The sequence below is a fragment of the Euleptes europaea genome, chromosome 17 (genome assembly GCF_029931775.1).
Source record: "Euleptes europaea isolate rEulEur1 chromosome 17, rEulEur1.hap1, whole genome shotgun sequence".
Classification (NCBI taxonomy): Eukaryota; Metazoa; Chordata; class Lepidosauria; order Squamata; family Sphaerodactylidae; genus Euleptes; species Euleptes europaea.
The window spans coordinates 17,633,045-17,649,456 of record NC_079328.1 but is presented as its reverse complement, the minus strand read 5'-3'; the positions used below and the strand labels follow the sequence as shown (position 1 = coordinate 17,649,456).

General features: G+C 51.1%; 1 protein-coding gene across 1 annotated transcript in view; it reads left to right on the top strand.

Moving 5' to 3' along the window:
- Nucleotides 1-11,505: 11,505 nt before the first annotated feature.
- Nucleotides 11,506-16,412, top strand: part of WNT7B (Wnt family member 7B) — a 104,578-nt gene continuing 99,671 nt past the window's right edge. Inside the window, exon 1 of the mRNA XM_056862613.1 lies at nucleotides 11,506-11,622. Coding sequence (XP_056718591.1) covers nucleotides 11,552-11,622 — 71 coding nt within the window. The 5' untranslated portion in view covers nucleotides 11,506-11,551. The remainder of the gene's footprint in view (nucleotides 11,623-16,412) is intronic.

Here is a 16,412-nt window from a genome sequence, read left to right as displayed (position 1 = left end):
CCAGAATTACCTTGCAAAAACCAAAACACTTCAGACATTTCCATCATGTGTTCAGATTCCTGGCTTGCGCAAGGGACAGGCCGTTCTTGCCACGTGCCCTCAAATTAAACTGCACCTTGTCTAAAGTTGGCTCTTTTCCAAGAGGTGGGGCGGGGATCCAACCAGAAGAGCAAGAGGGCTGCAAGGGAAGGACATGCTGAATCTTCCCCCTCTTGCATGGCTTAACTCCTTTCAGTCCTTACCTAAACGCCCACACACATATGCGCACTAATGGGCACTGATGCCAGAAGTAAGCTTAGCTGGGGGGTGGGGGGGATAAGATTTCTGGATGAACACATTACTGAACACGTGAAGCTGCCTTATACTGAATCAGATCCTTGGTCCATCAAAGTCAGTATTGTCTACTCAGGCTGGCAGCAGCTCTCGAGGGTCTCAGGCAGAGGTTTCTCACATCACCTACTTGCCTAGTCTCTTTAACTGGAGGTGCTGGGGATTGAACCTGGGACCTTTTGCATGCCAAGCAGATGCTCTACCACGGAGCCACAGCCCCAAAACACATGAAGCTGCCTTATAGTGAATCAGACCCTTGGTCCATCAAAGTCACTATTGTCTACTCAGACCAGCAGACTGCAGATGCCAGGGATTGAACCTGAGACCTTCAGCATGCCAAGCAGATACTCTTCCACTGAGCCACGGCCCCTCCGCTAATGCTTTCTGGATCATCCATATCTTTATGATAAGAACTGCAGGGGAAATAAGATTTGGTGACCATTGGGGGGAGGAGATTCAGCTCCCTTTTTGCACTGAAAATCGCCTTCCCCCTTCTGGTTTATACACTGGGGCCAACCTGTTTGAACAAAGGGATTATTATCATTATCATTGTTGCTGTTGTTAATTAGATTTATAACCCTCTCTCTTCCCGGCTGAGACTGGGCTCAGAGCGGCTAACATTCCTTGGACAAGTCGACATCATTACATAAAATTCTAATAGAACATAACACAGTTAAAAACCAATAAAATTTAACAATAAACCAATAAAACCCGTTGAACCAACTGGCGTGCATTAATACTGCTCTAAGGCTATAGTAGCCCAGACCTGGATGGCCCAGGCTAGCCTGATCTCATCAGATCTCAGAAGCTAAGCAGGGTCAGCCCTGGTTAGTATTTGGATGGGAGACCACCGAGGAATACCAGGGTTGCTGTGCAGAGGAAGGCACTGGCAAACCACCTCTGTTAGTCTCTTGCCATGAAAACCCCAAAAAGGGTCTCCATAAGTCAGCTGCGACTTGATGGCACTTTACACACACACACAAGGCTATAGTGAGCTGGAAGGGAAAGCAATCCGGCCCCACCAAGAATAGATGGAATAAAGCAGAGGGATCTATTGCTGACCTTTGTCATTTGAGCCTCTGCCAAGCCCAGCTGCAGGTCACGGTGGATCAAGCTCACAGATGTGCTTCTTGCACTGAAATCAATGGGATATTCTTCAGAAGATGCCAAAGGAGGGTGCAGAACATGGCCACGACCCAACCAAAGTTCAACGTGCTTATCTGCCATTGATTTCAATTCTCCCACTGAAATCAGTGGGGCTTTAACATGTGCACCATGCCCAAGTCTCCTCTGTAGCTTGTAGTGCCCTCTAGCTAGTTCCTTTCCACTGGTGTGCTTATTTTATTTGTTTTTATTTTAAATCCTGTGTTTCTCCTTAATTTTGGACTCAATGCAATGTACTTCCATCCTCCACTCTACCCTTACAACACCAACCTTATGTGGCAGGTTGGGCTGAGAGATTGTGATGGGCCCAAGAGCACCCAACAAGCTTCCACAGCAGAGTGAGGATAAAAACTTGATTGTCCCAGGCCCAAGTCCAGCACTCTGACCACAATGCCACCTTTCCTAGAGAGCATATTTATTCTTGCTTTCTGCTCTAGTGATTTCTCACGGGTTCGTGAGCTCTGGTGCACCAAGGAGGAATGGCTCACCCCATCCATTTGGTTGGTGGTCACAGAACTACTTGGATTTTCCTTAATTTCATCTAAATAAATTTGGAGGTGAATGAGGAGGCTCTTGTTCAGATAAAACATCGAAGAACTTTAAACAGACCTATTTGCATCCATTCGTTCCTGCAACTGCTGCTGATGTTCTCGGGCCTGACTTGAAAGGACTTCTTTGCTGCTTGATCCCAGCCAATCAGAAGCTGTGTAGTAAATAGAGTGAGAGCCAGCGTGGTGTAGCGGTTAAGAGCAGTGGTCTGGAGTGGTGGACTCTGATATGGAGAACCGAGTTTGATTCCCCACTCCTCCACATGAGCGGCGGAAGCTAATCTGGTGAACCGGGTTGGTTTCCCCACTCCTACACATGAAGCCAGCTGGGTGATCTTGGGCTAGTCACAGCTCTCTTAGGGCGAAAACGCAAGGTCGCTTTAGCCTCCTTTATTCCCTGTTTCAGCCAGGATTCAACCAGGATCGAATGCATGCGTTTTGCCGAACGTGCGTTCGATCCTGGCTGAATCCTGGCTGAAACAGGGAATAAAGGAGGCTAAAGCGACCTTGCGTTTTCGCCCTTAGAGCTCTCTCAGCCCCACCTACCCCACAGGGTGTCTGTTGTGGGGAGGAGAAGGGAAGGTGATTGTAAGCTGGTTTGATTCTCCCTTAAGTGGTAGATAAAGTTGGCATATAAAAGCCAACTCTTCTTCTTCGTAACCATTCAGTATGGCTGCATGCCTTGCCACTCACTTTCTGCCCCAACTAGAGTGGGTTTAGGGGACACACTGGCTTATCAATGAGGACAGATCCCGCTCCGGCCCCCCAGCCCCTGTTACCTTGCCCCTTGTTGAAACATTTCATGCCCTTTTACAAAGGGTGCAAAATTATGAAATGGAAGGGGAGGAGGGACTATTTCACAGGGGAAGAAAATGTCCATGAAATGCTACCCCATTTCAGTTCCAGACTGTATATAGTGAAATGCCCGTTGCCCACCCTGTAGGTGGATGGATGCCTGTACCGTGAGGTTTGCATCTCTGCTGGGCAATGCCAAGGGCTTTCATCCCATCGTGATGGTTGCCCTCTTCCAGTGCAGCCATCTACTGCTCTCCAACAAGAGTGAAACATCCACTTAACAACAGTGGTCCCCAGAGTGACATCTGTGCTTGGCATGGTGACCCCCAATGCGTTTCCTGGAGCCTGCTCTACACTTCTTCTCAAGGCAGTGAGCCAGTCCTGGCTTTCCTCTACCTCAACAGAGCAAAAGGCACTTCAGAAGACCCCAGAAGGTGTTCACGGAGCGCCTATTTAGAAAGAGCTCCCTGTATCATCAGAGGCTGCTTGGGTTGGGCTTGGGACCTCCCAACCTTTTGTAATTGTTTTCCAGGGGAGCCTTTCTTTATGTTTCACTGCCCTTTCCCAAAATTCCCAGTGCCCAATGGCTCAACAAGGTTGGCAACACACAACTTAAAAAAATATATATTGACAATCGGCATGTCATTATAGTATTATAACTTCATTCTGATCTATCAGGTCCTCTGAATTACCAGCTTCCGTTTTTTTTTTAAAGTAAGTCTCTAGCTCGTTTTGTTGCAGAGATATGCCTTTCCCCTTATATCTCTGCAACAAAAAGATTGCATAGAATAGTATGCTGATTGGCATTTTTTTAAAAAAGGCCCTTGACAGGGAGGGGAATGGTCCATGTGTGTGACTGGGTCAGAGAAAATGCAGGGGACCCACTGGTGGGGAAGCCCCATTGCTGATATATTGTATTGGTGGCTGCTGCAGCAGTTAACAAACTTCACAAGTCCACCTCCGAGTGGAAAACACAGAGATGTTGGGTGTTGGTTTTACATATGCAAATTTTGAATCATAGCATCTTGCTGTATGGAAAGTGGCTCTTGTTTCTAGGGTGCTGGACCACTGCAAATCCAATGGCAACCCTGAACAAGGTGATGCCACTGAGTTCCACAGCTGAGAAAAGGGTTCAAGGAGGAGGAGGAGAGTTGTCGTGAGCCAGAAGAAAGACAGGCCCAACAGACTGTGAGGAGCTGGGCATGTGATGCTGCATTCGCTGAGGACTGAGCCATGAATCTGCTGTGAACATTTTCAGCTGCGTGGAAAAGAGCCTCTCCCTGTTCTCCATCACTTTATGACACTTGCTTCATCAGTGTTCTAAGAGGTCCAGTGGTTCAGGACGCATCGCCCTCCAGTGTGCAGTGATCACCTGCTCTTAGGGTTGCCAGGTCCCTCTTTGCCACCAGCGGGAGGTTTTGGGGGCGGAGCCTGAGGAGGGTGGGGTTTGGGGAGGGGAGGGGCTTCAATGCCATAGAGTCCAATTGCCAAAGTGGCCATTTTCTCTAGGTGAACTGATCTCTATCGGCTGGAGATCAGTTGTAATAGCAGATCTCCCGCTACTCCCCACCTGCTCTCTGAGAGGACATCACAGAGCCAAGCCTTGTGGACTATCTAACATTGTGGTGTCAGTTCATTTGTTACATAAACAATGATATGCTGGGGTTGCCCATATGACTGATCCAGGAAGTACCGACCTCTCTCCCAGTTTGATTCCTTTGCCTCCACTATCCTCTTGTAACCAAATCTGCTTAATTACTAGGGTTGCCAGGTCCCTCTTCACCACCGGCAGGAGGATTCTGGGTTGGAGCCTGTGGAGGGCGGGGTTTGGGGAGGGGAGGGACTTCAATGCCATAGAGTCCAATTGCCACAGCAGCCATTTTCTCCAGGTGAACCGATCGCTATTGGCTGGAGATCAGTTGTAATAGCAGGAGATCTCCAGCTAGTACCTGGAAGTTGGCAACCCTATTAATTATAGGATTCTCACAATAAAGGTTCCCAAGATAGCAGGGGCAGTGGGGGGAACGGGGGGATAAAATCATAGAATCATAGAGTTGGAAGGTATCCCCCAGGATCATCTAGTCCACCCCCTGCACAATGCAGGAAATTCACAGCTACCTCCCCCATTCCCAGGACCCCTACTCCATACCCAGAAGATGGGGCAGCAAAATTAAATATGGTTAATCTTTAAGGTGACTCTGGACTTCTGTTTAATTTTGTCAATGTAGAGGGTTGTTTCAGGAAACATGGCTACTTCCTCCACAAAACTATCAAAATGGGACATGGTTTGACACAATGCTACGTTTAATCAGATCTGTGTCAACCATCGGGGCAGCTTAAATTTAGCCAACTTCTTGACCAAGCAAACAGACAAGTCACCGGAGACACACCTCAGCAACTCAGATAATCCTCGGCATCTTCATCATAAACTTCTTCTTCTTCTTCATTGGTGCCATATGCACAGCACAATAGAGAGTTTCTTTTTTTTTAAGTCAGGTCTCTGTCCCCAAAAAACATACAATCTAAATAATCTCGTGTCCATTTTCATTTATTTTTTTTACAAGGCACTTGCTTTTTTAGGATCCCTGAAAAGAGCCTGTGAATTCTGAACTGACATTTGTCTATTCACTGGCTTATTTTTAATGTCTACAATGGGTTTAATGTTCATGTGGGTTTGGGTCACAAACGGCTCTAAAATGAAATTCTGGGTGACGTGTGCCAAACCAGACCACGGAGATTCCTGGAGAAGACCAATCACTCCCACTCAGCAGCTCCAGCAGAGGTCCTGGTCAGCTGAAGCCAAGCCACTCATGAGAGGAGTTGAAGTGGGCATTGCTTGAATGACAAGATTGGCCCCAGATGCCCAAACGTTCCATTGTTTTATCCATATGAGTGAATGGAGGTCATTTGCTTGTGTGGGCGAAAGTAAACAACTGGCGCGGCAGTTAGATCTGCCCTGTGGTGACCTTAGCATCTGAGCTGAGGGTTAGGTTTCCCTTCCCCCCTCAACTGTGTCTTTGTCCAAGACTTAAATAATGTTGAATTGCCAGCGTGGTATAGTGGTTAAGAACAGTGGTTTGGAGCAGTAGACTCTGATCTGGAGAACCGGGCTTGATTCCCCACTCCCCCACATGAGCAGCGGTCGCTAATCTGGTGAACTGGGTTAGTTTTCCTACTCCTACACATGAAGCCAGCTGGGTGAGTCACAGCTCTCTCAGCCCCACCTACCTCACGGGGTGTCTGTTGCGGGGGAAGGGAATGGAAGGTGATTCTAAGTCAGTTTGATTCTTCCTTAAATGGCAGAGAAAGTCGGCATATAAAAGCCAACTCTTCTTCTTCTTCTTCTCCTTCGTCTCCTCCTCCTCCTCAGTGGAGGCCACCAAGAAACTCAGCCTGGCAGGCCCTGAGATGGGTTTGGGGTTGCATTCTGTCCTCTGATATCAACAGACAGTGAAGACCCACAAACATTTGCAGATGTGTTTTTGGTTTGCGATTGCCCTTCCTGTATTCCCACTGTTCCCATAGTCCAGGAAATGTTCCTTGAAAGTATGGGTGTGGTGCGCTGCAGTACACTACCTGCTGGGATCTTGGGAGATGAAGCCAACATGGAGTGCTGATAACATCCTTTGTGAGCAGGCTTGCGGAGACTAGCATAGTTCCTCATCCCACCCCTGGATTAGCAAAATCCAGAACAAATTATGCAGAAGAAAATGTTGGAAGAAATTATGCACAATTTGCGCAGCCTTGAGCAGTTGCCGATTGCAGTCTTTCTGGTACAAACCCCCCCGTGAATATCTTTTCATCATAGCTTTCTGCCCGGCTGTCATTATCCCAAACCCAAAACTGAAGCAAGTGTGAATGGGTGGAGGGTTGGTGACTTGGAAAAGACACAGAGACAGACATTTGTCAGTGTATGAATGTTGTTCAGGTGCATTGCGGCTAAGCATACAAACATACCGGGCTTGAAGACCTGTGTATTGGCATGGCTTGAAAGCAGAGAATTTAAAGGCTAGATTGATGACAGGTTTTTTTGATTTGATTTAAAAGATTGCTCCTGATTAATCAGGACAACGGGAATTTTTGTAAAGAGGAAAAATAGGACTGAATCTGAGTCTTCTTCACTTGGCTCTCAAAGCATCAGTGTGGATGGAAGGTGTGCTGGGAATTCTGCCAGCAAGGAAAGGACTCAGTGAGGGGGGGCCCACAACCCCCCCCCCCAGTGCCTTGCGTTCTACAGCTGGGAACAAAGAAACTGCTTTGATCCGCTGGTGGTGGAATGACAAGACAGGCTTGCTGGAGGCTGTTCCTGTTGTTTCCTAAGGGTAAGGATTAGGCCTGCAGCGGTTACTCAATCTGTTCCATGCATTAAAAAGACATCCTGATTTTAAAAGACAAGACAACCACGACAACGATTTGTGTTTGGTTGATTTCTTTACTGCTTTCCCACCCAACGGGGTGCCTCTTTGAAATACCAGTGCTTACCAAATCCAAAAAGAAAAAGCCATGCGGTACCTTCTCGGTAATTCGGAGTGGTGGACTCTGATCTGGAGAACCGGGTTTGATTCCCCACTCCTCCACATGAGCGGTTGAGGCTAATCTGGTGAACTGGATTTGTTTCCCCACTCCTACACACGAAGCCAGCTGGGTGACCTTGGGCTAGTCACAGCTCTCTTAGAGCTCTCTCAGCCCCACCTACCTCACAGGGTGTCTGTTGTGGAGAGGGGAAAGGAAAGTGATTGTAAGCTGGTTTGAGTATCCCTTAAGTGGTAGAGAAAGTCGTAGGCATATAAAAACCAACTCTTCTTCTTCTAGGAGGACTGAGCAAAATGACACCAGCCTTGTCACAGCTTTCAGGTTCTCTGGAACTTTTCAACAGAACAACTAAAAAGAGAGGGGGGAAACCCCAACCAAATATGTGGAGAGAGCTTCCAAGATTGAGCTACAAACTATACACTATAAAAAAATAATTACACTTATTGCAAGGTGTACCCTATAAAATTGTTAAAAAACACAGGGTCCAGAATACACGCCACATATAAAAATATCTGTTATAAAATTCTGATACACAGTTTATGTTCAATCAATGTAAATGACCAATGCAGGACCAGGCGCATTTTGGCCGGAATAGGCCTTGGTCAGTGGTCTTAAATATAGAAATTTATAAAAAAAAACACATACGGAAATAAACCTTATGAGAAGTTTTTATCTAATATTTTGTGTGGCTTGATGTCAACTCTTAACCCAAATCATGGGTCTTGCCAGAGGGACAAGAGGGGGAAGGGCTGTGGCTCAGCTTGTAGAGCATCTGCTTGGCATGCAGAAGGTCCCAGGTTCAATCCCTGGCATCTCCACTTAAAGGGACTAGGCAAGTAGGTGATGTGAAAGACCCCTGCCTGACACCCTGGAGAACCGCTGCCGGTCTGAGTAGACAATACTGACTTTGATGGACCAAGGGTCAGGTTCAGTATAAGGCAGCTTCATAAGGGGAGGGGCTGTGGCTCAGTGGCAGAGCCTCTGCTTGGCATGCAGAAGGTCCCAGGTTCAATCCCCGGCATCCCCAGTTAAAGGGACTAGGCAAGTAGTTGATGTGAAGGACCCCTGCCTGAGACCCTGGAGAGCCGCTGCCGATCTGAGTAGACAATACTGACTTTGGTGGACTGAGGGTCTGATTCAGTATGAGGCAGATTCATGTGTTCATATGACAATTGCTCACACATCCTGGTACAGAATCAATAATGCTTCCGGATGTGTGTACAACAACCCGTGATAAATCTGACTGGCACTAGTACTCTGACGAAGTCAGCTAATATTAAAAACAAAATAACAGAACGCCAAGAGCTCAAGCTCACCCGGGCACCCTTCTGCATCCCTGCTAGGCCTTCCCCAAAACATCCTTATGGGGTAGGGCAGGAGACGCCTGCTCCACTGGATGAAGAGTTTCGGCGAACTCACAAGCATGCAAAGTGGTCTGGGGCATTTTGGTTGGGCCTCAGAGAAGGCAGTTGCTGGATTTCACTTCGGACCAGTGGGGCTTCCTGCAACCTCTCTGTGCTCTCTGCAACCTCTACAGTGTGGTGTAGTGGTTAAGAGCAGTGGTTTGGAGCGGTGGACTCTGATCTTCAGAACCAGGTTTGATTCCCCACTCCTCCACATGAGTGGCGGAGGCTAATCTGGTGAACTGGATTTGTTTCCACACTCCTACACATGAAACCAGCTAGGTCACCTTGGGCTCCTCACACTTTCTCAGCCCCACCTACCTCACAGGGTGTCTCTTGTGGGGGGGGGGAAGGGAAGGTGATTGTAAGCTGGTTTGATTTTTCCTTAAGTGGAAGAGAAAGTCAGCATATAAAAACCAAGTCGTCTTCGTCTTCTTGTCTTAACAGCATTATAGTCCCCTGGGCCAAGCAGTGCAATGGGGCCCCTACCTACATGAAAAGCAATATCAGTCTGCCTGCGACAAGGCCTAAATATTTAAACATTCTGCTTCCATAATGAACAAGTCTTTTCTTACATTGTACTTCACTATTTATTCTTAATCCAAACCCAAATTAACATTCATATTGTTCATTATCTTTAGTAAAACACATGCTAAATATGCATTTTCCAATAACAAATATTTATAGTTTAGTATGTGTGTGTTAAGTGCCGTCAAGTTGCTTCTGACTCATGGTGACTCTATGAATCAAAGTCCTCCAAAATGTCCTATCTTTGACAGCCTTGCTCAGATCTTGCAAACTGAGGGCTGTGGCTTCCTTTATTGAGTCAGCCCATCTCTTGTTGGGTCTTCCTCTTTTCCTGCTGCCCCCAACTTTTCCTAGCATGACTGTCTTTTCCAGTGACTCTTGTCATCTCGTGATGTGACCAAAATACGACAGCCTCAGTTTAGTCATGTTAGCTTCTAGGGTCAGTTCAGGCTTGATTTGATCTATAAACCCAGTGATTTGTTTTTGTTTTTTTAGGTCCAGGGTATCCGTAACACTCTCCTCCAACACCCCATTTCAAAGGAATCTACTTTCTTTAGTATAGTATAGTATTTATTTATTCATTGACAGCAAGTCACAACATAGATTAGCATGGGGCCCCTATGCTCGGGAGCAACTGCCCAGTGTGCCCATGCGTTAAGATGGCCCTGCACAGAGTGCACGCACACGCTTGCTTTCAAAGAGGCCACCTTCTGTGACAGATGCCCGCAGTAACAAAGGAACATCTCTGCCTTCAAAACTATTGTTTTATGCATATGCAACCATATGCAGCTTCAATTAATTGATCAAAACATGCAATGCATCAGCTATGGCTTCTTTAGTCTGTTAGCAGCCGGAGTAATCAAGGCTTATGAAATTTTTTAAAACCTAATGGTATCTCCAGGACTGGTGCCAGGCAATTTGGGGGCCCTAGGAAAGGCTAACTACTTGTGCCCCCCCACTGCTAACCAATTTTTCAAAAACAGATGTCTTGTAGAAAAAAAAAATAAAAGCGCAAAACTTTTAATAAGATGTTATAATTAATTACATTCCATCACACTGTTGTGGTACTTATCTTAAAATAAAAAAATATAAATTGTCCGTTGCGTTTTTTTCAAGAAACTAATCTGTTTAAAACAGTGCCCTTCAGGCCAGTTCCGCTCCCCTCTGAGGTCTGTGCCCTAGATGACCGCCTAGGTCGCCTAATGGTAGCACCGGCCCTGGTTATCCCGCATCCTTCAGAAGCCTCAGTCATAAACAGGGCTTATTAATTTTAAGATAAGTACCACAACAGCGCAATGGAATATAATTCATTATAACGTTGTATTAAAAGTTTTGTAGGAATGAATCAGGCTTTTTTTCCCCCTACAAGACATCTGTTTTTGAAAATTGGTTAGCAATGGGGGGCGGGGAAGGCACAAGTAGTTAGCCTTGCCTAGGGCCCAAAAAAGACTGGCGGATAAGCAGATATGGCCAGTCAGGTACCCGGGAGGAGATCCCCTGGAAAGGAGCGAGACTTCCTTCTGGGTAACCATGCCGTGGATGGGGCTGTACGGTTTGTTGGAAGGGGATGACAGCCGCCCCTCGGGTTTGGTAGTTGGTTTTGCAAGATCTACCCCCCCTCCGCCACCACCACCTGCAGGGACCGGGCTGTGCATGCATGTGCGTGCGGGGAAGACAACTGCTGGGTGGCAGACCCTGTCATTATCTGCGAGCCCCCCTCCCCCGGTCCGGTGCGCGCCTCCGGCTTCCCTGGGGCGATTGCGAATTGGGCAGAGGAGCGCTGCGAAGGCAGAAGGAGGCGCAGGCAGCGCAGGAGGTGTGCGTGCGAATCCGAGAGAGAGAGAGAGAGAGAGAGAGAGAGAGAGAGAGAGAGAGAGAGAGAGAGAGAGAGAGAGAGAGAGATCCTCCTCCCCCTCCCCTGCCTCCTCCCCTCCTACCTGGAGCTGCAGATCGCAAGATACGCGGCGCTACCTGGGGGAGTCCGAGCCCGGGAGTCCCGCCGCCGCCCGTGCCAGCCTGGTGCCCCTGGCCGGAGCCATGCCCGCGCCCCTCTCCGGCTCCGCCGCGGGGAGCCGCCTGGGGGGCCCCGGCGTCCGCGGCCGCGCCGTCGAGCTGGGCCCCGCGGGGCTGGCGCTGGGCACGGCCGGAGCGGCGGCCCCGCTCGCCGCCGGCCTCTAGCCGCCCCCCCCGGCCCCCCGCCCCCCCCGGCCGCGATTCTCTTCTATGGCTCCCCTCCTGCCCTCCTAGACCATGCACAAGAACTTCCGAGAGTGGATCTTCTACGTGTTGCTCTGCTTCGGGGTCCTCTACGTCAAGCTGGGGTGAGTCCTGCCCGTCGGCCCGTCCGCCCGGGGTGGGGAGGGGGCGGTGCAAGCGGGGGTCCCCCTCCCCGGCTCCTGGCCCCGGGGGGCTCTCGGCTCTCTCCCGGACCCGGAGGAGGGACGGGGGGCGCTCTCCCCGCCGCCCCGACGCCGCGCCGGGCTTTCGAGGGCTGCCCACGCCCACCCTGGCATCGATCGGCCGATTTTGCGGCGGGCGGACGCGGGTCCGGGGATCGCGGACTGGGGGGGGGGGCGCGCAAAAGCCCCCCTGGACGGGCGATCTCTCCCGCGGGGTGGGGGCGTTGCACCGGTGGCTCCGGGATGCCGCGCCAAGGCGGGCGTCGGGTTCGGAGGAAGCCCCGCGGGGGTCTCCCGGGGAAGGGGGCTGGGGCCGGGCTGCGGCGTCGGAGGCTGCGGCAGAGGAGCGCTGCGGGGCCGCCTGCCCAGTACGTGCAGACCCGCCCGGGGCAGGGACAGCCTCCCGGCCGTGTTTACCGGCAGAGGAAGCCCACTGAGACCCCCGGGACTTGCTTTCCAAGCAAACGCGGCGAGGAGCGGGGCGTCGACCCCCAAGGACGCCCCGCTGAGGCCGAGGGGGCCGACTCGCGCCGGATCGCAGTCCCCCCCCCTCGCCGCCCGGGCCCCCGCCCCTCCGCCAGGCTTACTCCCGAGTAAGCGGGACCAGGATCCGCCTTGCAAGGCTCCCGCTTCCTTCCTGGGGAAAGCATGGGGGCCGGGGGGCCGGGAGGGTCCCCCGGGCAGGAGTCCGCCCGCGTCTGCTCCCCGGCCGGCGTGCGCGTGGAAGGAGCGACCTCCTCGCGAGGAGCGGCTCCGGGGGCTCCTGCCCGCTTCGGGGGGCCGAGGTTGCCCCGCCAGGCCGGCCCGGGCCTGCCCGGAGGAGCAGCCCCGACGGGGGGGGGGGGTAGGGCACCCGCTGGCCCCAGAAAGTCGGACCAGAACCAACGGGTTGAAATTAAACCAGAAGAGTTTCCCTCGAGAGACGTTAGGAAGAATTTGTTAACAGCGACAGGGGTTCCTCGGCGGAACAGGCTTCCTCGGGAGGTGGGGAGCTCTCCTTCCCGGGAGGTTTTGAAGCAGAGGCTAGATGGCCATCTGTCAGCAAGGCTGATTCTGTGACCTTAGGCAAATGATGAGAGGGAGGGCACCTTGGCCATCTTCTGGGCATGGGGTAGGGGTCACTGGGGGTGTGGGGGGGTAGTTGTGAATTCCCTGCATTGTGCAGGGGGTTGGACTAGATGACCCTGGGGGTCCCTTCCAACTCTGTGATCCTATGAAGCTGGGCCGGTGGGATCCTCCAGGCGCGGCGGCCGGAGTCCTGCTCTCCCCCGGCCTCTCCTCTCCTCTCCCTCCGCCCGCCCGCCCGCCGCGAGTTGTCTTTCCACATTCCTGAGCCGCAGCCGAGTTCCTACCTGTCGAGCGGCGGCCTGCCTCCGGCTCTCCTTGGCACGGCCGCCGGCCCCAGGCGCGCCGGCTCCCGGCCCTCCCCGGCCAGCAGGCGGCCAGCGCGGAGGGGACCAGGCGCGCGGGGGGGGGGGGCGGCTGGGTGGAAGAGCTGCTGCTTGGCAGGCGGGAAGCCCCGGGTTCGAGCCCCGGCCTCTCCGGTTAAAAGAGTCGAGCTGGGGGTGATGTCAAAGATCTCTGCCGGAGACCCTAGAGCAGGGGCGTTGAAGTCATTGGGGAGGGGCTGTGCCTCTGTGGCAGAAGGTCCCAGGTTTAATCCCCGGCATCTCCAGTTAAAGGGACTAGGCAAGCAGGTGATGGGAAAGACCCCTGCCTGAGACCCTGGGGAGCCGCTGCCTGAGACCCTGGGGAGCCGCTGCCGGTCTAAGTAGACAATACTGACTTTGATAGACCAAGGGTCTGATTCACTCTAAGGCAGTTTCATGTGTTTTGGGGAGGGGCTGTGGCTCAGTGGTAGAGCCTCTGCTTAGCACGCGGGAGATCCCAGGTTCAATCCCCTGCATCTCCACTTAAAGGAACCAGGCAGGTAGGTCTTGTGAAAGACCCCTGCCTGCGACTTTAGAGAGCCGCTGCCAGTCTGAGTAGACGATACTTACTTTGATGGACCGAGGGTCTGGTTCAGTAGAAGGTAGCTTCATGTGTTCAAGCCCCCAGCCGCCTCGCCGGCCCCGGGGTGGGGGGAAGGGCAGAGCCCGGTGACTGGAGCAGGACTGGCTGGGCCGGCGCCATCAGGAGAGGGATCGCTGGAGAGGGCGCAGGGCCTTCCAGTGGAAGCTTCACAACAGCCCTGTGGAGTAGGACGGTTTGGTTCGCCGCAGGCTGCCAGAAGGGAGTGGCTCCCGGAAGGAAGGTCCTGCAGGGGCGAGATGGGGACCCGGAGGGTCCGATCCTAGCTAGGACTAGTGCTGGTAACCTGAGACGGATCCCCAGGCGTGCCCGAGACGGCACCCGAGCCGTTCTGCCCCACTCCCGCCTAGACCAGGGGCCGTTTTCACCAGTTACGCCGGCCCGTATCTCCGGACTTAATGCGCCCCGGATGCAGGGCCACCTATGGGCGCTGAGGCATTCCTTAACGCTGGTATTTGGCAAGACATGACTTCTTTTAGTTGGGCATCTCAACATTTGATTGTGCCTTTTATGGTCTATCGGTTGTATTTGCTGCCTGGCTTGGCCACCACAAACTTGAGCGTGTTTTAAATGTGTTTTTAAGTTTTCGCTACATTGCAGGGTGTCTGGATAGTTTCACTGCCGGTGGCCTCCGTTTTAATCTTGGTTCTCCGTTGCAAAGGAATTTATTTTACTTGACGCTTTATTGTTGTCCACTGATCTCCTGGAGATCGACTGGCTCTCAGATATTATGTCTGTTAAATACGCCACCCTGCATGTAACGGGGCTGCTCCTAGGTAACTCTTCATACTTGGGAAGAAAGTCCCACTGAAATAAACTCTAGTATGCTTAAAATCAGAAGGAGATTGAGACTGGGAAGGGCAGCCATGAAGGAGCTAGAAAAGATTCTGATGTGTCAGGATGTGTCACTGGCAGCCAAGATCAAGTTAATTCATGCCATCGTATTCCCTATTACTATGTATGGGTGTGAAAGCTGGATATTGAAGAAAGCGGATAGGAAGAAAGTAGATTCCTTCCAAACGTGGTGTTGGAGGAGAATGTTTCGGATACCCTGGACCGCCAAAAATTAAAAAAATAATAATTAAGGAGTTATAGATCAAATCAAGCTTGAACAGACCCTAGAAGCTAAAATGACTAAACTGAGGCTATCCTATTTTGGTCACTTTATGAGAAGACAAGAGTCACTGGAAAAGACAGTCATGCTAGGAAAAGTGGAAGGCAGCAGGAAAAGAGACAGACCCAACAAGAGATGGATTGATTCAATAAAGAAGCCACCGCCCTCAATTTGCAAGATCTGAGCAAGGCTGTCAAAGATAGGACATTTGGGAGGACTTTGATTCATAGGGTCGCCATGAGATGGAAGGGACTTGACTGCACTTAACACACACACGCTCGCGCGGGCGCGCTTAAAATGGGACCTACTGATTTCAGTAGGAGAGATCTAAGCACATGTCTGGTAGCAACCCATCCATCATAAAAGGGCTTGATTCCGGCAGGCTCGGGAAAGTTCCTGTGTTTAAGTCGGGTTCGCTCACAAAAGCACACCCGTGTTTTCCTGAAAGGATCCCACGGGAAAGCATTGCAATTGAGGTAATTTGGAGACACGGGTGGTTTTATACTCATCAGGCTGTGACTGTATTCAGGTGCGAACCAATGACAATAGTTCCCAGGCAAGACAGAGCCAGTTTGAAGGCCAATATCTTTCCTCCCTCCAGTGGGGACGCTGGTCTATTTCTGTGAACTGCAGCAATTGCTGAAAATACTGTAGATGTGAGGGATGGCAATGCCCCGTTTTCTTTTCTAGACCAAGACTGGGTGGACGAGGGCCTCCTTTCCACAGGCCTGCCTGACCCTCTGTTGTTCAGTCCTTTGGTGACTGGGGACAGGTTTTTGGTAACAGATTTAAGAGCCAGCATGGTGTAGTGGTTAAGAGCGGTGATTTGGAGCGGTGGACTCTAATCTGGAGAACTGGGTTTGATTCTCCACATGAGGGGTGGAGGCGAATCTGGTGAACCAGGCTGGTTTCCCCACTCCTCCACATGAAGCCGGCTGGGTGACCTTGGGCTAGTCACAGCTCTCTTAGAGCTCTCTCAGCCTCTCCTACCTCACAGGGTGTCTGTTGTGGGGAGGGAAAGGGAAGGTGATTGTAAGCCAGTTTGATTCTTCCTTAAGTGGTAAGAAAGTCGGCATATAAAAACCAACTCTTCCTCCTCCTCCTCCTCCTCCCCCCTCTCCTCCTCCTCCTTTGTGTTTATGATATATTTATGTTATGTTTATATCCTGCCTTTCCATTAGTATACTTAAGGTAGCCAACAAAATAAACGTTCCATAAAGGAGCTAAGCTGGTGAGAATCACACACTGAATGCCACTTATAGGGAACATCCAGGGGTTTCGGGAGAAGTGGGCCGCGTGTTGGCTGATCGCATCCCAGGTCCTCAACAGAGCTAGTGAAGGGAGGCAGTTCTATCTGGAATGATTCATTCACACGTTGAAATCACCCTGATGTTGTCCAGTTAGGAAAGTACCGATGTGAACTGTCAGTTTCGAGTCCAATAGCGCCTTAGAAATCAACAAGATATCCGGGATATGCATTTATGACACTCCTACACACGAAGCCAGCTGGGTGACCTTGGGCCAGTCACAGCTCTCTTAGAGCTCTCTCAGCCGCACCTACCTCACA